Consider the following 24,807-nt stretch of genomic DNA (forward strand, 5'->3'; position numbering starts at 1 on the left):
ACTCCTCTATCAAAACTCAGTTGACTATATCTGTGTTAGTCTACTTCTGGTTTCCTTATTATGTTACATTGATTTTTCTTACACCAATTCCACACTCTCTTGATTACTGTAACAGCTAACTTTTTTCATATCTTCTAACATCCTGTCTATATCCCAATTTCCTTGATTATCCCAGAAACATCCCTGGAAAAAAAAAAAACAACGCTTTTTTGGAGATAGTTCATTTGTGAGAAAATTTTAAGAATCTAAGAACAAAAACAGACAATGGAAGAATGTCCATAAAGTCCAAAACTTTCTGGAAAATACATCCTTTTCTATAACTGAGACATAAAGATAGAAAAATCTGCTCTACCACAGAGAAATGTCTCACTGAAATAAATGTACCACTCCAGATATAATTATTTCTAAAAGCAATTCAATCTGAATGAAGGGTAGGCAAGATTTTTCTCTACTAATTTTGCAACTTATCATCAATTAAATCTGAAATTCTACCTCATAGCTTAAAGGTCTTGTCATCTCATATATGACTAGTATATTACAAATTTATATGTAGAGTAGGAATTTATGTTCTTAGCAACATGCCTTTTTTCAAATAATAACATCTCAAGGGTTTTTGCTGGAATGAAATGAGTTCATATACATTATGACCAATGCCTGTCACATAGTAAGTGCCACAAAAGTATTATCAATGATTATATGATAGAATAAAATCTTTAGTTTGAAGTGTATATAAATCTTCTAGAAGGTCTGTGTTATAATATACTCTAGTATCACACAGATTTTGAGACGGTAAGTACATGTTCATTCTCAGGAATGTGCATTCTAATTAGTACCTCAGGTATCCTGAGAGAGGACAATAGACCACATTTTAAAAAACAGTATTATTGAATTTTAGCTGAAGAACACAAGAGATAAGGATGAGAGAGAATTGGTATGTCATAAAAATGAGATGGATAGTATGACAAAAGGAGAGACCAGCAAAATAACAAGAAAATCAATGGACAATCTTGAAGGTCTACTATGTATAAAACCGTGATAGAAAATGGGGCATGGGGACAAAGACATTAAATACAAACTCTTCTGTGTGTGTGTGTGTGTGTCTGTGTGTGTGTGCAAATAAGGTAATGCCTGTTCTTAGAGACTCACCCCACAAGTATCCCAAGACACAAGCCTTTGAAAATTCACGTAACTGCAACAGAGCAAAGGGGCGATGTAAAAATAATCACCGAGAAGAGAAATTTTCATTCTCCCCACAAACCACACAGGAAAGGGATTTTTAAGACAAATTTTAAAGAAAATCTGATTTGCCATCTTTTTTTTTAATATTTTATTTATTTATTTGACAGAGATCACAGGTAGGCAGAGAGGTAGGCAGAGAGAGAGGGGGAAGCAGGCTCCCTGTGGAGCAGAGAGCCCGATGTGGAGCTCGATCCCAGGACCTTGGGATCATGACCTGAACTCAATGCAGAGGCTTAACCCACTGAGCCACCCAGGCACCCCTGATTTGTCATCTTTTGAGTGTCATTTCCAGTTGTAACTGAGGAGTCACCTTTTGAAAAATAATAATAATGATGATGATGATGATGATGATGATGATGATGCAAGGTCTATACCCTAGACCTTCATTCAGATGAGTATTGCAATGAAGCAGAATACAATATATTTTTTCATGTTTTTTAAAATCAATGAATGAAATAGATTAATATTCTATGGACTAAACATATACAGATGTGGAGATGGAGATTTATGTATGTAATTGTTTTCTTCCTTCTTTTTCTATCAGTAATTAATTTGCATGATTTCATAGAAAACGTACATACACTATTTCTCCATATAGAAGAAATAGAAACACAGAGAAGACTCAAGGAAATGCTCCAATAAGTGATCTAAATGGGAAACTGTGGAGGGTTCCTCATTACTAATAGGAGAAATGATTCAAGTAAAAGCAAAATGAAAAATGTGTTTTTAAAAGCCATATTATTTCTGAGCATTACGGAAAGTTTCTCAGCAAGCTCTGAGAAGCTGCTGGTTTCTGTTGAGCACTGTTTGTTCTCATTGTCTCTGACTTACAGATCATATCCCTGATACTGTCACCAAATCATTAAATGATCTTGGGATAGTTTCTTGCAAAACTTGGTTTCTCTGTTTACGAAGTGAGAGTAGTAATCCTTGACACCCTCATGCTTCACTGAGTTATTTCAAAAATTAATGAGTCACAAAGGCTTTGAGCTGCTCTGATCAAAGGTACTGTGTATAACTACAAAGAATTGTTATTATTTACCAGTAGCCCCTTTTTATTGTGCCACTAATGAGCATTGTGGTCAGCAATAACTTATTAGGGGGGAAAGAGAGGTGAAAGTTAAAAAGGCTGTTTCTCTCCATATTCAGATATAATTCTTGTTAATATTAATTGGTGTTATGCAGACATATTGAAAATGGGCTTCCTGAAGTCTAACAGTTCCTGTTGGGAAGTCTTTGTAAATATACTTAGCCAACATTGTGGGGTTAGAGGATTGTGCATACTAGGACTTTTTCTTGGATGCGTGCAGTTTCTACAGAGAACTCATGTTTCAACCGACTTGGTACATAGGAATCAGCATCAAAAATTCTCATTAAGATGATTTTCTCATATATCCTTTTTTTTTTTCATTTTAATGATCCTTAAGCAATTTCACTGGTAATTATCTTTCTCTCTCCACACATACACACACACACACACACACACACACACACACACACACACTCTTTTGCACCTCACTTTTTTTTTTGGAAATGAGGTCATCCAAATTTTCATTTCAAGAAGCTAAGAGTCAAACAGTTGGGTTTTGCTGGAAATTTTCAACCCCAGGATTATACATGTGTTTTCTGTTTTTTCTCAAACCTGCTCCACTGTACCATACATTCTATATTCTAACACATTAAATGCTCAGAGTGAGCAACTGAACTGACAAAAATGGTACACATTCAGCCATGTTTGAAAAGATTTCATCCTTTCCAAATTGATAGATGGCACAGAATCGTGGTGGTACAAATCAGATTTCATATGATTGAAGAAAAGTTTCTAAACATTAACCATAAAGTAGGCAATTTTATTTTATTTTGTCTCTCCTAAAAGTGCATGTCAAAAATCTTCTCCCAGGAATATTTAGAAGCACTTTGGGTCCCTGATAGGCAAGAAGGAGTGCAACTTCTCAGAGCCTTGGCAGTCCACCTGTCTCTGAACAGCCTTCTTTCTCAGCCCGAGGCCTCTCTGCCATGCAAAGCTCTATCCTAAAATAAACAAAGCACTCAGCCACTAGAAGCACTTCAGCTAAAACGTTTGTGAAACAAGTACATTCTTCAGGACTCAGGGCAAATGAATTTTTCATGAGCTAAGATCTATGCAGAGAAGTTTTCATAAAAACCTAGTATTTTTTAAGGAAGAGTTCTACAGACTGAATTGTGTTCCAGCAAAATGCATATGTTTAAACCTTAATCCCCAAGGTGACTGTAGTGGAGATGGGCCTTTTGGAAATAATTAGATTTCGATGAGGTTGTTGAGGGTAGATAGAACCTTCATGATGGGATTACCACCCTTATAAGGATAGCCAGAGAGTTTGTGGTCTTTCTCTTTCCCTACCATGTGAAGGTATGGGGGAAGGCAACCACCTACAAGCCAGGGACAGAAATCTCTCCAGAAACCACCCACATGGGCACCCTGATCTCAGACTTCCAGCCTCCAGAAGAGTGGGAAACAAATATCCGTTGTTTAAGCCACCCAGGCTGTGGTATTTTGTTATGACAGCCAGAGTTAAAGAATACAAAGAACAGTAGCCACAGGCTGTCATGACGTTGTTTCATCTTAACATATAAAAATTCTAACTGGATTCATTGACCTTAGGAAGATATGTTAGGAGGTGAATGGTTCAGATGTTTTGCCAGTATTCCTTTATCCAATATGCTAGGTATCAAATGCCCATTCAATAAATAGCTAATTAGCAAATACTGAACTCCAGGATGGGTGTTGGGTAGAAAGACGTACACACAGGGCAAAGCTGCTAACTTCAAGGTGAGTGGAACATGATAGCAATATGTTACTCAGAGAATGCAAGATAGGATTTGACAAAAGGAGAGCAGATTAAGCTTCCTAAAAAGAAAGAAAGAAAGAAAGAAAGAAAGAAAGAAAGAAAGAAAGAAAGTAAGAAAGAAAGAAAGAAAGAGTAGTAGAATGTGACTAACTACAGATTGTGGAGAAGAATTTTATTTTTAATATGGTATGTATTTGGGAACGACAGTCCTTTTTTAAAGTGAAACAAGGTATATAAGGTATGAATTCAATAGTAGGTAGTGTAAAATGCTAGCCACTTCTTTTTAATGCTCTGTATTTTCAAAAATAACAGAATGATTATTTTGTAATTCATTCTTTCTTAGACATTATTTTACCTGCAAGGAATGTCACTGAGTCTTTAGGCTATGATAAAAATGTCTCAACTTTGGTTCTTGGCGGGGTTTTGAAGTTTTTGTTTTATCAAATACAAGATGAAATAGTGTCATCACTCACTTCATAAGATATATTGGTCCATATTTCTTATAAAATAATTTAAAAGGTGTCAAAAGCACTTACTTGGCTTAGAATGTCACTTCTCCAAAATACCAGATAAATGACAGAAAGTTTACATTAAAAGCCATATTCCATGAACACTATGAACTGCCACAAACAATATACTATAATGGTTAAGACCCTCTGTTTGAATCCTGGCTCAGCAACTTAGCTACAAACCTTCAATTAGCCTCACTATGCCTCATGTTGCTCTTCTATAAAATGAAAATAATAATTTGTTCTTAAGGCTGTTGTGAGGTTAAATTATGTGAAGAATGTAAAATAGAATCAGTAAGCATGCAATGAATGTTCACTACTATATTATTTAAGAAACTTTTTCTGGGTTTGGATGTCATTTCCTTTTCTTATCTAATTGCTCTGGCTAGGACTTCTAGTACTATGTTTAATAAAAGTGGCAAAAGTGGGCATTCTTGTCTTATTCCAGATCATTGAGGAAAAGTTTTCACCTTTTCACCACTGACTATGATGTTAGCTGTGGGCTTGTCATAGCTGGCCTTTATTATGTTGATGTACATTTCTTTATACCTAATTTGTTGAGATTTTGATGACAAGTGAAATAAGCTAGATAGAAAAAGACAAATACTATATGGTATCTTTTATATGTGAAATCTTAAAAAAAAAAAAAAAGTCAAATTCATAGAAACAGGGTAGAATGGTAGCTGCCCCAGTGGGGAATATGAGAAATGGGGAGATGTTGATCAAAGGCACAAACTTTCAGTTATAGGTTGAATAACTTTGAAAGATCTAAGGTATAACATCAGGACTATAGTTAATAATACTAGACTGTACTAGTTTTTGCTAATTTTGCTAAGATAGTAGATCTTAGCATTCTCACCAAAACAAACAAAAAGGTATATCAAGTCATCACATTATATACTTTAAATATATTACAGTTTTAGTTTTCCATTATACCTCAATAAATCTGTGAGAGATAAAAGCCTTTTTCTCTAGTCTATGACACAAATATTTTAACTACAATTGAGATATGTATGAAAGTATCAAATTCAAACACTCTACATAGTGACATTAGACTGTAGTAGAGAAAATTAATATCAGAGAACATTTATATGCTAAAGATAGCCATGAGAATTTTACCCTGTCAGTTATCCACAGAATTCACTCACTCATTTATTCATTCATTTAAAAATGAGAGTATACTTCATGTTTTCTGCCAAGCTCTGCACTTGGTGTTGAACAAATTAAAAAAAAACAAAAACAAAAACAAAAACCACCACCAAAAACAAAAACAGGATCTTCATGTAAAGAAGCTCATGGAATATAGCATAAGTATCTTTACTTATTTACTGAGGTACTACTGTAAGTGTTAAATATCATGCGTGGGGGTTCTCTTCTCTTGAACACAATGTAGCATTCTCGTTTCTGTCGTATTTAGCACAAGTTTTCATTTGCTGATATATAACTGAGGGCTGAGTTTCTGAAGGAAATTTGGTTATACAAGGAACATATAAGAGAATGGGAGGAATTGGGCAAAGGAGAGTAGAATTATAAAATAATTTGTCAAACTGACGCTGTTTTGTTTTACAAATATATGTAATAAAATCACATTTTGTGTGGCATTCTTAGCATGATGAAGTTGCAAAAAAAAAAAAAAGTTATATAAAAAGTAGCATGGTTTGCCCTCAAACAGCAAACAAGAAACCCTTTCATCAATATCTGTGTTTCAGAAATGTCCCTCTGTCTTCCTAAAGGTGAGAAGATACCTGGTCAAAATGCTAACTGACAGACACTTGAGCTTGCCTTGAACTTTGAGCAAGCCTGATTGTTGGTGGTGGACTACCTACTGATAAAAGATAAAGGGGAATGGCTAGACATGTCAGGAAACACTTTACTACAATTTGAAATTCAGAAGTTTAGAACAGGATCTAGAAGTTTAATAGAATATGACAATCTATTGAAGATATTCAGCTCCCCTACTTTGTTTTTTCTGACACATAATTTAACACATATAAACCTATACTCCAAAACATGACACTTTCTCCTTCCTTGACCCAATTCCAAGCAGCAGTACGGTGGCTTCATGTTCTGGAACATGTCCCAGGAGGCTCCTAGGAGCACATGAGTCATACTCTATGGCTTACTTGACTACTAAAAGAAAGCCATTTACCTTTCATCTGAAATAAAGAATTTTTGTTCTTTAGATTTGTATCCAATAATACAACCTCAAATTCTCTGACAGTTTAGAGATACTGAATTTTCAGTTCTAAGAACTTATGCTAATGGAGATCTTTAAAGAATGATCAGCACACCCAGTCTCTAGATACACAAAACGTTATCCTTGGACCATGTTTGTACACCAGAGATAGATGCCTATAGAATTAGTTGCCTTAGTCATTCTGTTATGCTATGTGCCCCCACATCTTTTCATGATAGAAATTTCTTCAGTGACCCCAATTGCCTAATTATCAGCTTTAATAGTGCCTACTACTGGAAAGGAGGAAGGAAAGAAAAGATGGAGAAAAATTTATGTTTTATATCAACAAAATTTATGGTTTAATATCAACAAACTACTTTGTGAATCACAGCAAAAATAAAAAGATAAGATGTAAAACAAATCTCAATGAAAAAAGTAACAACTCATAATATTTTTTGTTTTGTAAATCTCTTTTCTCTTAGAGGTGCTGATAAAATGCGAACTGACAGTAAGTAAATAAACAATTGATTGTGGCTGCATTAGGTAAAGATTTTCAGAGCAAAGATAACATCACTGAAATGTGTTTACTCATTCTAGATGGTAACCTGCTGCTCCTTCAATACCAGTCTGCTTTGGCAAAAATGCCTCCATCTGAACATTCTGCACGCCAGGTAACTAATGAGGAATTAAAAAATAAATACATAAAATGGGAACTAAGTAAGGAAAAATTGGAGTGCCATAAATTGGACAGCACATTTTTTTAATATAGATTTAACCACATATTAAAACTGAAAGGGATTCCATGAGGTTTTAATTTGGAAAATTGTATTTCTGCTCTGGAGAGCCATCTTTCACATTTATAATAATGTGGCATTTTCCCTGCCTACGTCAGAAAAAGCACTGAATTAGCTGATGCTTGCCAACTATGGACCATGGCAGGGTCATTATGGTTTCCCTTGAATTAACATGTGGAAAAGCACTACTGCTTTTTTTTTTCCCACTATGAAATAATGTTAGCACTCTTGTTATGTTTATCTCTATAATTTTATTCACTATATCTTCATTTATATTTACACTTAATGTAATATTTAAGAAGTGATAGATAAGCTACCGTATTGGTTAAATAATAAAATAGAAGTTTAGCTCATATAAATGTCTTCAGTGATTTTAAAATTCCACCTATCTCAAAAAGTTTTCTATGTTAACCACAGCGTAGACTATGCTCTGACTTATAGAAAATATTCTGATTAATCTGTTAAGGAGTCTTGTGACATACATCTTTTATTTGTGGAGATCTTATTATGGATTTTACATGTCTACATTTTCTCTCATATTCAAGAGTGAGGGATCATACTTGACTCTCATTCACACATGCTAGACTTGATTCAAAATCGCCCATTGCCAAATGTCAGGCAGTTATGAAAAAAATTTAGAAAAGTAGGGTAGCTGCCAATACACACTGATGAGCTTTTCAGACTGTCTCCATGAAAGATCCTTGGTTCAAGCTAATATATTATTTCAACACTATCCTAGATGCTATATCTCATTTTTAAAGTTGACAAAAACTTGGGGTGCCTGAGTGGCTCGGTCGGTTAAGCATCTGCCTTTTGCTCAGGTCAGGATTCCAGGGTCCTGGGATCAAGACCCACGTTAGGCTCCTTGCTCAGAAGCAAGTTTGCTTCCCCCTCTCCCTCTGCTGCTCCCTTCTCCTTGTGCTCTCTCTCTCTCCGTCAAATAAATAAATATTTTTTAAATTAAGAACAAAATCAAGGGCGCCTGGGTGGCTCAGTGGGTTAAGCCACTGCCTACGGCCCAGGTCATGATCTCAGGGTCCTGGGATCAAGTTCCGCATCCGGCTCTCTGCTCGGCAGGGAGCCTGCTTTCCCCTCTCTCTCTGCCTGCCTCTCTGTCTACTTGTGATCTCTCTGTCAAATAAATAAATAAATAATCTTTAAAAAAAAAAGAATAAAATCAAGACAAAAACTTAAAATAATTTTCCTTACTATAGTATATGAAACATAAGCCATTTCTTAAAACCTCCCATAAGCATGGCTTCCTAATGAAATAAACTAACTATATGAATTATTATTAAAATTCAGAGGAAAACCTGGTTACCTGCAACCAATTAAGAGCAGATACATCACATAAAGTAAATATGAGGAAATGTCCAGGAAAACACTTCCCTCTGGTAGCTAAAAAATAAAATAAAATAATTTTTTTTTAAAAAACAAAACAAAAAAATTTATTGGTCTTCAAAATACAAAAGCCTTGGAATACTCTTTTATAAGAACTGTCATGTCATCCTTATTCACCCTTTTTTTTTCCCATCTTTAATTAATTAATTTATTTTTTCAGCGTAACAGTATTCATTGTTTTTGCACAACACCCAGTGCTCCATGCAACACATGCCCTCCCTATTACCCACCACCTGGTTCCCCCAACCTCCCACCCCCGCCCCTTCAAAACCCCCAGGTTGTTTCTCAGAGTAAAATAAAATAATTTTATTTTTAATTCAATACTCAAAAAACAATGCATTATCGCTTCCCTGGATTTCTTCTGTGAATAAATTTATTAACATTATGCATTTCATTACTGAGATTTATTTCTTACTGGATAATTCTCAGACCGAAGTCATATCATGTCTTTCTTATAAGCTTTCTAATGTCTACAAGATATATAAAGTCAGTGCAAATATTAACAATTAAAGGTCATCATTTGCATAACCCTTGAAATGGGACCTCTCAATTGACTCCAAGACTCAATTGACTCTCAGATGCATGCCCATTGCTCTTTTGGTTTTGTAGTACTCAGTATTATTATTTTTTTTTTCCTTCAGGAAACACATCAACTGTCAGGATCTCTGTCTGTTGAGTTTTCCCACCACAGTCTCTGTACCAGACAATTCCCAGCCCAGTCCCATGATGTTTTAGTAAAGGTCCTTTTCATTTCTTTTTTTGTGGTCTTGATTCTTTTGTCACCCCACATCCACCACTGCAGGCCATGCAATGTTGAGATGACAAGATATCCAGCCAGTTTCCATATCCATTAATAAGTATAGATAAATAGTTTGAGAATGGACTCACCAAACAGCTCTCACCTCTACTGGGACCTTCTCCTATGCCCATTTAAACACCTTGACTTTGGGACACCTGAGTGGCTCAGTTGGTTAAGCATCTGCCTTCAGCTCAGGTCATGATCCCAAGATCATGGGATTGAGCCCCATGTTGGCCTCCCGCTTCTCACTCTGCCTCTTCTCCCTGAAGGTGCCTTCTCTCTCTCTGATAAATAATCTTTAAATAAAAAAATAAACACCTTGACTTTTTTAAGTATCAGTTCACCCTTAGAACAGCCATAAAAAGTAAGTATAGGTAGGGTTCCTAGGCGGCTCTGTCAGTTAAGTGGCCGATTCTTGATTTTGGCCCAAGTGGTGATCTTATGGTTGTGAGATCAGACCCCACATCCAGTTCCATGCTTGATGCTGAGTCTGCTTGAGATTCTTTCTCTCCCTCTCCCTCAGCCCTTCCCTCCACTCCTACCTTCTCTCTCTCTCCCCTTCACTCTAAATAAATACATAAAATCTTTAAAAAAAACAAACAAACAAACAAAAAAAAAAGGTAAGCATAGGTAACAGTCTCAACAAATATGTAACATAAGTCATAAGAAAAGAGAAACATCAACCGCTGGGCATTTGGGCACATATTAATCCCCACGACCCCCATAAAAGGTTTAAATTATTTCCTCCTACTTTATACAGCGACTCAAATTCATATAAATATCAGAACCAAGGTTGAAAGCCATGAAGTCTAAGACCAAGTCTGAAGTACTTTCCTACACACAAAGTTCACAGAACTTCCTGACACCATGAAGATGAGAATACAGATGACCATTTTTTTCTCTCCCCCTGCCCCTGCCGTTTAAAGAGCTTCTTCTGTGCTGGATTCTTTATGAAAGGCTCCTCTCCTCCTCCTAACAATGGACTGAAGGAAGTACCACTCCCCAGTGATATTTTTTTCCTATTTAGCCTGAATCAGCCTATCTTTCTTCTTGGGGTAAATGAAATAAAACCAGTTGAAGTAAAATTAAATTGTGTGAGGACTCGGATTGATATTGATAAATAACATGAGTTCTGGTTGTTAAACAGTGTATAAAAAATAAGGGGAAAGATTTGGGCAAATCATGAACCATGTGTTCTGCACAGGGGTGTGTTGGCGAGTAAAAACAGTGGACGATATGTAGGACAGACATTTCAACTTGCTATTTTAAAAAGAGACATTATCTTACATTTCTTGATACACATTTGATACGCACCTGTTCCAAGGAAGAACTTCCAAGCAGAATTATACTTTTCTGAACATGTCCCTCAGAGGTCTCACCATAGGCAGAGGTGGCTTGGGGCTCAGGTCTCTTTCTGGAACTCTCTGGCTCTTCAGAATCCACAATCTCCTTGAAGGTCTCATCTATTTACCCCAAGAAAAATCACACAAGATTTGACGTGGCTATTTGTCACTTTAACAGTGGCTTGACACACAGTCATCTAACCACATTTTTTCTTATCGGGGATAAAGCCAGGTTTCCGATAATCTACAGTTTAGCAAGTTATTTTCTGTTTAATGTCCTGGGAAATTGCTAAAGCCCAGAACAAGTTTTAAGATTAAAAAACAAGCCCGATGCCAACAACTTTTGTTCTTCCTGTCATGTTCCCAAAGTGAGTCAAGTACAGGCTCTAAATGAAAGCCTTTTTCCCACTTACCAAATTACCTCCTGAAGTGTAGATACGCCGCTTTTCTGTGTGTTAATATTACATGTTGTTTACCTCACCGTCTCACCACTGTTCACTGCTTTGCTGAAATCAACTTAGGATATGAATAGGTGTAGGAGAAGCCGGAGCCCTTGGGTTCATTTTTCAAGTTAGGATCCCTGAGAACAGTTCCGGAGCTTTGCGAACACAGGACTTCATCTGGGCTGCCTTGTTTATTTGCATAGAAATGACTGCATTTATATAAATGTTATGTGTATTTTCTTTCTCTCGCTATCTTCTGAAAACAGCATCATCTACAAAATGCATCTATTCATCTAGCTCGCGGTACACAGTAAATACACAATAATCCTCTCTCTTCCAGGCTTGGGCAAAATGCTGGAAGATAAAATATGGAATTTTTGCATGCCTCCAAAGTTAGGATTTTAACAAAAACCTAGATACTTTTTCACCAAAGGAAGAGAGCCTGGTGTCCAACAGGACATGAGGTGGGTTACTGGAGAGGAGACCTGGGCTGCTGTAACCAGAGGACTGCTTTCTTTGCTCACTGGTTCACCGTATTACCTTGCACAAATTCTTAAACTTTCTAAGTCTCCATTATATCCTCCTGCACAATATAGCTGACTATATAGTACCGATGAACAGTGCCTGACTATTCATTCTGTAAATTCCATAAGACTTTGGAAAGCTCACAAATGATTTCGAAAGCCTATCAGGTGTACCTGGGCGGCTTCCAGGATCCAAGCTGCAAAGACTTGTCAAAATGGAAAAGACATAATAAGTATAAAAGTGCATTGCCCAATGCCTAGCACGCACACAGACACAAAAAGATATTCAATATGTATGTGCTGACTCACATACTAGACTGAAAATATAGAGACCTCTTTAATTTAAACATAGCCATTTTTTATGCTTAATTTTATGTGTCTGCATGGCTAGACTACAGCGCTCAACTATTTGTTCAAACACCAGTTTAGACGTTGCCATCAAAAGTAATTTTTAGATGTAATTAACATTTATATCAGTAGATTTTGAGCAAAGCAGATCCCCCTCCATGAAGTGAATGGCCTCATCTAGTCATTTGAAAGCCTTAAGAGTAAAGATTAGGGTTTCCTCCAAAAAGAAGGAATTGAGCTTCAAGACTGCAACATTATCTCTTACTTGAACTTCCAGCCTTCTGCCCTGAGGAATTGTGACTCAAGACTTCAACTCCTGCCTGAATTTTATATCAACTCTTACCTGAATCTCCACCCTACCAGTGTATCCTAAGGGATTCAGACTTGCCAGCTGCCATAAATCTCTCTCTCTCTTTCTATTGGTTCTATTGGATTCTGCTTCTCTGGGGAATCCTGACTAATTTTTCATTCAAGTGAGGATCCCTCAAAATGAGGGATCAAGCTGGCCTGAAAAATGAGTCTGTTTGGTTTACAAAGACAAAAAGAAATAAAAAGTTACACAAACTGACAGTAAAAAAAAAAAAAAAAAAAAAAAAAAAAAAGCTAAGGGTAACTGTATCTAGGCAGGAATAAAAATTTTAGGGGATGCTCTTCTATAAATGGGGATAAAAAAGGCAGCCTATCTTTCAGGATTGTTAGGATGCTTAAGTAAGATAATATTTACCCTATTTAGAACTGAACAATGGTTAGGATGATGCCAGACACGTGGTCAGCACTCAGCAAATGTTTAGCTGGTATTAATATTTTCATCATTATCAATTATCTGCATTATTCTCTGTGTGTGTGCTTATGATGTCTGCCCATGTATTAGCGAAAAATTTGATCCCCATAACTACTCCATTGTGGGAGGGTTTGTATGTCCATTTGGCAGAAATGACAAAGAAAGATTAAGAAATTGGTCCAAGGTGACACGGTTACCAACGGAGAAGACTAAGCATAAATTCAATGGAAAAATAACTAAAAATATAGAGGACTTAACCATGACCCCTGTCTCCTCACAAGTAGGTTAAGGAATTATTTAAATAAGAAAGAAACAATGATCCCTTGAGAAGAACTAAGCACACACTGAGAAGAAGAAGAAAAAAAAAACTTAATGAATTTAAATACACGTGGATACAACAATATACTCTTAATGCTTTGGTAAAATCTCAAGTGTGGTTCTGGCATGAATTTATATGCATTAACCTAAGAATTTAGATTTTAGTTTTTAAAGGATTACCTTTAAATTCCTAGATTAATACACATGAGAATTACTTACTTAAAGAGCCTAACATTCACAAGTATGAATTCCCATGCTAAGATTGAAAACAATACAGTGCTTGTCTTCTACCACCCAAAGCATTTCTCTAAGAGCTAAAACATACTCTTTAAAAAGAGTGGCATATAGCACCATATTAGAAAATCCAAATTTGTCATATCCCATTGTAAGATCCTGCAATAGCAAGTAAATCATTTTCACTATCTAGGGTTATAAGTTCTACTGAATTCTAGAAAACTGGGCCATAGTTACCTTCCCCCCAGCTTTAGCTATATTTAAGTATTTGCAACCATCAAAGACACACAAAGGTTCTCAGTGAGTGGTTATATTTAGAAAACACAGATCAACATTTGGAAGAACACATCTTGATGAATTTACAACTAATGTTAATACAAAAGATAGAGAATAATTAGTCTCCTACATTGGGCTTCTCCTTGTTCACTCTTGTCAAACAGCCTCATTAATCGATCACAGAGAATTCTATTATCAACTTGTAGAGGTGCTAAAGAACATATGTACGATAACTTACTCATCAGTTAATTCATAAATATGCAAGTTGAATTACAAAAATATTACTAGGGATTGTGGCTCTTTACTTATTCTATAGGTCATAGACACAAATTCTATTCAATATGCTGTCTTCCTCTGAAATTAAAAAAAAACCAACTTTTCTAAATCAGTGATAACTAGAACAATGACTTTCAAATGTATGTTGCAATGTATTCATATCAGAATAGTTCTTCTCCAAAAAATGATCTAATATTCAGTGGATTATGACATACACTACACAGAAATCATTTCAGAACAAGGCATTATGGTTTGCCAAATCATACAACAGAATATATATGCCAAATGAATGAGTGTCTTCCACTACCTGCTCTCAGCATATCCTATTTTTTACTGCATACATGTAAGAAACAACAAACTTAAGTGGCATTAGGTGGTCTTAAATTCTTTTATATACATTATTGCAATGCAAGAGCAAATACACATGCTACTTAGTTCTTTTGTGAATTTAAAGTAACAAGGTTATGTCATCAAAAATTGGAAACCAGCCAACCAACCAAACATATAAACAAAAAACACGTGATCAAAAAAACCACAGTTCTGGAAAACAGTTTAAAGAATCTTTCTAAGACAACTATCATATGATCTCCCTGGTATGAGGACGTGGAGATGCAACATGGAGGGTTAGGGGGGTAGGAGAAGAATAAATGAAACGAGATGGGATTGGGAGGGAGACAAACCATAAGTGACTCTTAATCTCACAAAACAAACTGAGGGTTGCTGGGGGGAGGGGGGCTGGGAGAGGGGGAGTGGGGTTATGGACATTGGGGAAGGTATGTGCTATGGTGAGTGCTGTGAAGTGTGTAAACCTGGTGATTCACAGACCTGTACCCCGGGGATAAAAATACATTATGTGTTTATAAAAAAATAAGAAATAAAAAAAAAATTAAAAATAAATAAAAAAGTAAAGAGTCTTTCTAGGTAGATCTGTCACTGGATAGAACCAAACATAAATTATGCAAATTTGGGTGACCACCCCAGTCTTAGAATATACATATATACATCAAACATGGCTCCCCTTCCTCTAAGAGGCAAGTGAACTAGCTAAACTGTGGTCGTACTCTTACAGAGGTAGTCTTTAAAAAGCCCACATATTTCTCCTACTCCTTACTTTGCACTCCATGGGCAAGCCAACTCTGAGGATGGTAGTTAATTCTGCAATTCACATCTGAAACTCCAGCAGCAAGTGTTCTAGAAGAGCCTTGAGGGGTTTTCACTGTCCAAGTGAGAACTTCCTGAAAATTCTAGGTCTCCCCTTTCCGTCCATCCCTATGATCTTTGGAACATCAATGTTGGAAAGAAGTTCACCGTAGCCTGTGGCTCATGGACTTGGGATGACTATTCAGGAAAGCCCACACTGCTGGAGTCAGATAGAATGTCTGAAAGTGTAACATAAAAAGGTCTTTGAAGTCAGCTTCTGCTCACGGAAACCTGCAGATGATTTTCTCAAGGATTGGTTGACCTACAAATGTTCTTTCCCTGCCAAGAGCCTGCACAAACCTCCTACCACCCCAACATCTGGGGGAAAGGAAGGGAGCCATCCCCAGAAGACATTTTGCAGGTTGCACTTTAGGGAAGCATTGCCTGCAACTTGACTGATCTATGGCTCATAAGAGAATCTTCCTTGGAAGTTAACAAAGAACAATAGCAGATGCATAGATGGGGAAATTTCTGCAGACGTAATAAAAACCTCCCTATAAGGACTAGGTAATCTTGACAGACCAATGAGAGTCACAGAAAAGAATAATTGAACATGCATTTTGCATGTCAAGGCCAACAGATAGACAAAAGGTAAATGGGATTAGTACAGAGACACCACCTTTAAAGAGAGGCAAATCTACATCCAAATCCCAGCTCCACCACTTACCAGCTCTGTAATCTTGGGGAAACTTCTTAGAGTCTTTGAGCTTTAATCTCCTGGCCCCAAAAACGGGACAGAAGTGAGGGTTAAGAAGATAACACACATACAGCACATTGCTTCATGCCTGGCATATAGTGGGGACTCAGCAAAGGGCAGCCACCCCCATTTCCTTGTTTGTTAACTACTTCGTAATTGTATGAGGTACAGATATTTCAGTAGTTTCGGTTCTGTCATTCTGAACTAGTAATTTTGTTTTCATTATAAAATAATGAATTATAGACAGCTTCTGGAGTGTCATATGAGGGGAACCTGAGCAAGGGGTTCTCATTTTTTTCGTAAGCAGACCTGCTGAGAAACCCCCTCAGGGGTGCTCCAAGAGGACCCTGGAGGGTCAAATGGGTTACATAAGACAGAAACTGAAGGCAAGAGAACATCCCCTTCAAACTCAAATTCAACCATTTGAGACAATCCAGGTACTTTCCCCTTAGACTTTTTCCTCAAAGAGAAAAGTGGGGGAAACCAACAGTACCAAGGCAACTCCTGAGGGGAAAAAGAACAGGTAGTGCCAAAGATAGGGATCTGATCTCTACTCCATGCTTGCCAGATCTCTGTGACCTTAAGATAAACTACTAAATCTTTCTCAGTATGTTTCTTCATCTTACAAATAGAAATAATGACAGCTCCTTTAGATGGTTTTGCATTGTCTGGCCAGAGTGCTATGTCCAGCTTAGGACACCATGAGAACTCAGGAAGTAATAATAACTCATGTGTACAGAAGCCTCGCCATGTTTGGGATATTATGCTTAGCACTTTCCATTCATTTCTTCATTTATACATTCACTCAACAAGGACTTCTCAAGTCAACACTTGCTCTATGCCAACCACTGTGCTAAGCCTTAAAAATTCATCAGCAAGCAAGGTAAGCAGACTCTTCCCTCTTTGTGTTCAAGAGATGGCTTAATGGAGAGAAACACATTTTTTCACAGGTAAACTCACTAATAAATAGTGAGTGATCATCATGATGAGTTTGATAAGATAGACAGGGAAACTTCACTTTGGTTAGTCAAGGGAGTGGAGAATTGAGATGTAAGCTGGGAAGAGAGTACAGTGGCCAGTAAGGTGACTGTCTCAGCACCTGTGAGGGTTCAGTGTCCAGAAAGAGCTCCATGCATCTAAGGAACAAAAGCAAGTCCAATGTGGCCAGAGCACGGTGAGCAAGTGCAGTGGACCTGAGATGAGTAAGGACAGTAGGCTGGTGTTTACCCTGAAAACAACAGGCAACAATAAGAGAGCTTCGATGGGGGATGAGCAAGATTCCATGTGGTCAATAGATTAAAACAAAGGAAGAGTGGATGTGGACAAAAGCAATCCAACAATTCCAGGCAGGAGCTGGTGTTCACTTGAGACTGAGTTGGAACAGAATTAAAATCTGGTAATCATGGAAAACGCATTTAATATGTCAAATCCATGGGCCTCAACACTCCATAAGGTATTACTATGAATTAATTAGTTATTACTAAATACAACAGGTGATGGTTAACTTGATGTGTCAACTTGACTAGGCTGCAGTACCTAGTTGTTTGGTCAAACATCAGTCTAGATGCTGCTGTGAAGGTATTTTTTAGATGTGACTGACATTTACATTAATACACTTTGAGTAAAGCAATTCACTCTACACATAATGTGGGTGGGTCTCATCCGATCAGTTGAAGGCAAGAGAGAAAATGCAGGTTTCCCAGAGAAGTGATTCTCCTCAACACTACAACATAGAAATTATACTGCCACTTCCAGTCTACTGCCCTGCCAAATTCACTCTCAAGACTGCATATCAATGCTTGCCTGAATTTCACTCAAACTTCACCTGAATCTCCACCCTACCAGCCTTAGCCCTATAGACTTGCCAGTCCTCACAATCAAATGAACAATCACATAGATTTCTTAAAATAAATCTCCCTCTTTCTGTATGTCTGTCTCTCTTTGCATATACACATATTGTACATGTATTATATACATGTATATTATACATGTATTATGTAATATGTAGGGACAAAAAGAGAGCCTATTTACTGGTTTTGGTTTCTGTTTCCTTGGAGAACACTGACTGATCCACAAGCTAGAATTACTTATATCAAATCATATCCAAGTGATAAAATAATAAAAGTTGGGCAGCTATGTACTAGATGCCTCACAGCAGCACTCAAATCTATATTCCATATTAAGTAAAATGTATTGACCATTAACCAAGAACCAATTGCCCATTATTTTTCATCTTTGCTAGACAAAAAATTAACATAACATTATCCTTCCAGGATCTACTGTTAAAAAATTAAATTAAATTGTAGAGGTACCTGTGTGACTGTTGATTAAGCGTCTGACCTTTGATTTGGGCTCAGGTTATGATCTCACAGTCATGTGATCAAACCCCATGTCAGGATCTATGTTCAGTGGGGAGTCTGCTTGAGTTTCTTTCTTTCCCTCTCCCCTTGTCCCTTCCCCTCTACTCACTCACCCCCCAATAAATAATTAAATCTTTAAAAAAAATTAGTAAAATAAAATGATGGTGGTGGTGGTTATTGACACTGAAAAAGAGTCATAAATTCTGTTTAACATTGAAAGTTACCTAACTTATGTGTCTTTACATTTCACTTTCAGGAAGCACAAAGTAAGAGTAAGTGATTAATTACAGTTATAATTAATTACAGTCCTTGATTTCTTGTGCATTTACTTCTTTGTGTAGGTGTTCTCAAATCCCTCTTTCATCTGTGTCTGAATGCTTTGACCATATGCATGTACATTTCTATTATAAGCTGCTTCAAACTATTTTGGAAGCAAGTAGAATACAAATTATAAACAGTTTTGCCACATCTACTGTGAGAATGAAAACCATTCTCAACAGAGTGTCAACATTCCAGAAAGTGTCAAGATCACTCTGAAGGGACACTGTTATTGTGAAGGGCCCCAGAGTTACCCCAAAAAGAAACTTCAATCACATCAATGTAGAACTCAGTCTCCTTGGAAAGAAATAGAAGAGGCTCTGAGTTGACAAGCGATAAGAAACAGCAAAGAATCGGCTACTGTCCACACTGTCTATAGTCATGCACAGAACATGGTCAAGGGTGTATGTCGGGGCTTCGATTCCAAGATCAGGTCTGCGAATGCCCACTTCCCCACCAACATTGTTATTCAGGAGAACAGTTCTCTTGTCAAAATCCAAAATTTCTTGGGTGAAAAATACATCCCCAGGGTTTTGGATGAGACCAGGTGTTGCTTGTTCAGTAACTCAGGAAAGACGAGTTAATTCTTGAAGGAAATGACACTGAACTGGGGGTCACACTCTGCAGCTTTGACTCAGTAAGCCGCCACAGTTAAAAACAAGCATGACAGAAAGTCTGGGGATGGGGTTTATGTTTCCAAAAAAGGACTAGTCCGGCAGGCTGATGACTAAGGTCTAAGTTGTCCAGCTACAAAAATCGCAAGATGCCGGATGATTTTTCAGACTTCTTTGTGGTATCTTAAAGCTGTATTGATTTGAGAAAAAAGGAACAAATTATAGACAAATAAATATGAGAACAATCGGAATCGGGGTGGACATAGATGGGGCAAACACACAAAACTCTGTGCATTGTACCTTTGCTCAGGTGGCCGAACTCCACCCTGTTATGTCCCCACATGGTCTGTGCCACAGAGGACATGAAAGGCAATCTTGTGTTCATTAGCTTGTCTACCCCCCTAACTAAGAAAGGTGCACAGGCTTGAATATTCAGCAAAAAGAAAAATAAATTATCATCAATTGCAGACTTAAAACTGGATATAAAGACAACGGCCCGCTCTGAAACGTGGGACGCAAAGTGAACCCCAGGCACTGGACCATCACTGCTGACTAGGGAAGAGTGACACACAATATTTTATTTTATGAAACTTGTCTGTCCATGGTTAGAGCCGTTCCTTATTCATGTATCACTGAACATCTTATTAAGCCAATTTTCGTCCTTACATGACAAAAACTCCACCAAATACAACTATATATTGTGATCTCCAAGGAGTTAAAGCAGACCTCAAGAAGAATCCAGTTCACATTCCTCTCCAGAAAGCATGGGGATTATCATTCATCCCCCTGTGTGTTGGGCAAATAAAAGGTTGAGGTTTTTCCAGTTTTCAATTCATCTTGATTTGAGTTCTAGTTATAACTGTCCTCAGATCAAGTTCCTGCCTTTTCCTGTGCATATGTCTTTTGATGATATCTGTGGATTCTGTGTCATCTAAAAAGAGGTGTAGTTATTGAAAACCGTCTTTTAAAATAATTCCTGCACCGTGCTTGAGCCCCTTTCTCTGTGAGAAATAATTCCTGCACCGTGCTTGAGCCCCTTTCTCTGTGAGGATTTACCCCAGTCTTTCCCTAAAACGTTCAGATTCAGTGACTAGTGCCCAGCGGTGGAACGTGGTCTTCTGAACTGTTATTTTACAGCTGCAACTAGACTCAAGGTTATAGAGGAGAAAATCACCAGATCACTGCACCGTTGTGGTTCAGAACCCAGGCAGTGGTTTCATGCCATGCCTCTGATGAAAGGCATCAGGAGTCACCATGCACAGAAACTTCTTAAGCTAGATAAATTTTGTGCTGCTTTGAAGAATGCTCATTTTAAACTCAAAGAGCAGAGGTGTCATTTGTAAAGTGATGACGGTCCTCATACGCCTAACACGGGCCTTATAATGACACCAAACTGCTTCCGGCGGCGTCAAATGAAAGCAAATTCCTACTTCTTCTCTCTGACCAGCTGGCTGTCCTTGATCAAAAATTACCTTCGCTGCACATCATGTTGTTAGTGGTTAAAACTTACCATTTAAATTGTAAGCCGCAAAATCTAAACGGAACTGCATGTGTGATCTTTGTCACCTCATTTTCATGAATGGAAAAGAATATTCTGACACAAAAATTACATACTTAATTCTAGCTCACCCTCTCCGCTGACCTCCATCCCACACTGCCTTGGGTTGATTTCCTCATCCATCAGTGGGTCAAAGTAATTTCTGCTGTATTCATTTCCTGTGGAAAGTACATGAAGGAAGGGTCAGTGATTATTAGAAGCACATGAACCAAAATGTTAATTTTGAAATCGACACCAGCACAGAAGGGCCATTTTAGCTACTTTATAAGCTTAATTTTTGTACAAGTCCTTCCAGGCCTCCCTTTTTTGTAATTATCATCTTGCAAAAGGTCAGAAAAGGTAATTCAAGAAACAAGTTCATGCTATCTTTCGGTTGCTAAAAAATTAATGAGAAAATGATCAAATGTAGACTTTGGAATAATAATAATAATAATAATAATAACTTAAGCAAAATTATGTTTAGGATACACTCAGGAAATGGACATTGTTGGATTATAATGATGTTTAGGGTTTACTGATCATTCTGTTTACCTGCTTGTGTATCCACTCCCCAAGTCAGCTGTGTTGTTGTTTTCAGAATTCTATCATTGATTTCATAGTGTCTTAATTAAGAGAAACTATAACAAATTTCCATATTGACAGTTGAAGATACAGAAAGAGAGAGAAAGAAGGAAGTGAGGGAGGGAAGAAAAAAAGAAGGAAGGAAGGGAGGAAGGGTAGGTAGGAGACAGAGGAAAAGAAAAAAGTAAGAGGTCTTTTTGCTTGGTCAACTTAAGTTACAGGAAGGGAAGGTACAAATGATGTAGTCAGAAATTTTATTCAGTACCATCAACAACCTCAACAAACAATCCAAAAATCCCCACTTTACATTTCTCACTTATTTGTCTTGATAATCAAACTGTAGTATCGAATGGGACTTTGTAATAGAGAAAAGGGTCTGTTATCAATTTTTCAAATCTAGTTTCATACTTCCTGCAGACTGAGATGTATATGTCTGTTGCTAGCAATTTCCATTCAGTAAAATATAACCTACTCTGACGATATTTCAAGTTGCCTCAAACACTGCGGAAGAAATAAAGCATCATCGACTGAAAACAATAGGGTTGCAAGTATTGTTCCCAGGAAAGGGTTAACAAATACCAGGTATACTGTGATCCTCCATCGTATATTTGATTTAGGATCAAAAATAATCCAAACAGCAGCTCCTTTTCCAAGACTAAATGTAATTTTGATATGAACCGAGGTTTAATTTATATTTCTGGACTGGCACATTTTTGCTGTCAGTCTCTGTTCTATCAACGTAGTAAGTACAAGAACTGAAAATCTGCTTTTCCTTGAGGTCTCAATAAAGAAAAAAATAAATGAGTTTCATTTTTGTTACTCTATCTGTCAACAACTACTAGGCTGGTATGAATCTTGGCAGTATGTAATCAAAGTCTTATGTACTGCAATAACACAGTCATTCTACCTCATTCATGTTATTGTTTTTGTGTTTTTTTCCCCCTCTACCACAAAGCACTGTGGTACCCGAAGCACACGCTTCCATATGCTAGCAAAATAATTCGCCTCTATTAAAGAAAAAGTGGCGGTGTATTTCTTATTATTATCACCTACCCACAGCAGTCAACCGTGGGGACCCAGATCCTGCAATCACCCGCGTTCCAAGGCTCGATTCTTTGTCTAAGGGAAACGACTTCGTAAATAATATCAACTTAATCAAGACCTTGGAGAAAGACACTGAGCGCAGTCGCTTTTAACAAAAAGTCTGGGGAAGTTTATCTGGTCTGCAGTTCTCAAATCATTTTCATCCCTGTCGTCAGCTGAGAAAGGAGGGTCCCAACCAGCAGCACAAGGAAGCCTGCACGCAGGGAGCCTCCAGACCCCAGGTGTCCCCCTCCGGGGGCTCCTTGCTTCTGCGCGCAACTGGGAGATGCCCCTCAAAGGTCTACGTATGGTTTCAACGTCTATGCAAATCGTTCCTCCCACTTTCAGGCCGGGTTGAGGCATACATGTAAGTTATAAATGCCACTCCTGGAGTGACTTATGCTGTGTTTCGCATTCTGGGATATGGCAAATAACATTTTACAGGTAAAGGCTTATGAGGAATCTTTACAAAGTGGCAATCCACGGATTCCCTTTAAGCATCCCTAAATTCTGCATTATGTCATATCATATCATATCATATTATACTACAATCATATATTATATTACATTCCTATATTTTATATAATTAATATATTTTATATAATTCATTTATTGTACATAATTCACTTATTTTTACAATTTATATGTTTCCCACTATATTTCACATCATGTTGAGCTTTGTTTTACATATACAATATTATATTTATTTTCTGTCTCCCCCACCAAAAAAAAATTTTTTTAACTAAAACAAAAAAAAATTTTTTTAACTAACCCAAAAGTGCTCCATGAGGACAGTGACAGTATCTCTTTGTTTACTGCAGACCCCTCAGTGGCTAGAAGCATGCCTGGCACACAAAAATACTCATAATATCTGAATTCATTTGCTAAAAAAATCTCTCTTCGAAACCTACAGCAGTATCTAAATTCTTCCCTAGTCCCAATGTTCTTTTTTGATTAAGTGAGCAAATCCCACCCCCCCCATTCATCTCTTCCTTTCTATTCCCCATCCCCTCTACCTTTCCCTTCAACAACCCCTGCCCTTTACTTTTTTAACTGAGTGCTTTCTAGGAACCAAAAACTGTGTCTGGATTCTAAAACAAACCAACGAAATACCGTGGCCGGTCGACTTGAGAGAACCATGAGCTCCAAGAACAAGGAAGGCAGACATGCGCAGTCTGGTTAAGATTTCCTACTGTGGGGCTCTGTCTGGGCACCCAGCAGGAGCTTCCCACCCCTGCTGGGGACTTCAGAGAAGACTCTGTGGAGAAACTATCATTTGGAGTACATTTTGAATCTTCCTCAGTAGTCCCAGAATTGAGTTTATTTTATGGGTTTGTTTTGTTTTGTTTTGCTTTTTAGGATTTGATTGATTGATTGATTGATTGATTGATTGATTGATTTGAGAGAGCGAAAGAGAGACAAAGGAGCAAAGGAAGGGGGAGGGAGAAGGACAAGCAGACTCCGTGCTGAGCTTGGAATCAGAAGTGGGTCTCCATCTTACCACCCTGAGATCATGACCTGAGCAGAAATCAAGAGTCAGGTGCTTAACCGACTGAGCCACCCAGGCGCCCCCAACTCATGTTTTTGTTCAAATTATTATTAGGTTGTGTTACAGTGTCACTTTACGCTATATGATGTTTCATATCTATTCACTTGACCAATATTTAGTGGGTGCCTCTTATGTAAATATGTCAGTAAAATAAAACGCTCAAAAACCCTTCCCTTCAGAGAGCTTGCATTCTAGGAATGGAAGAATAAAAGCAAATGAATATCTGGGCACCTGGGTGGTTCAGTCAGTTAAGTGTCTGCCTTTGGCTCAGGTCATGATCCTGGGGTTCTGTGATCCAGTCCCCCTCGGAGCTCCTTGCTCAGCGGGGAGCCTGCTTGACATTCTTTCTTTCCCTCTTCCTAGGACCCTCCCCCTCAATTCACCCTCTCTCTCTCTCCCAAATAAATAAATAAATAGATTTATATATATATACACACACACACATGGATTCTGTGCCATCTAAAAAAATATATATATAAATATATATCTCCCCCTGCTTGTGCTGGCTATCAAATACATAAATAAAATCGTTTTTAAAAAGCAAATGAATATTTATACTTTATAGTTTTTTTATAGTG

At 37.5% G+C, this 24,807-nt stretch overlaps 1 protein-coding gene across 1 annotated transcript in view; it reads right to left on the reverse strand.

Moving 5' to 3' along the window:
• The window catches only part of LOC123942250, a gene marked incomplete at its 5' end in the record, with an annotated part of 301,675 nt that overhangs the window by 267,023 nt on the left and 9,845 nt on the right, over window positions 1-24,807 (reverse strand). Inside the window, 3 exons of the mRNA XM_046006109.1 lie at window positions 11,061-11,209; window positions 14,144-14,212; window positions 21,108-21,194. Coding sequence (XP_045862065.1) covers window positions 11,061-11,209; window positions 14,144-14,212; window positions 21,108-21,194 — 305 coding nt within the window. The remainder of the gene's footprint in view (window positions 1-11,060; window positions 11,210-14,143; window positions 14,213-21,107; window positions 21,195-24,807) is intronic.

This window comes from Meles meles, chromosome 5 (genome assembly GCF_922984935.1).
Source record: "Meles meles chromosome 5, mMelMel3.1 paternal haplotype, whole genome shotgun sequence".
NCBI lineage: Eukaryota > Metazoa > Chordata > Mammalia > Carnivora > Mustelidae > Meles > Meles meles.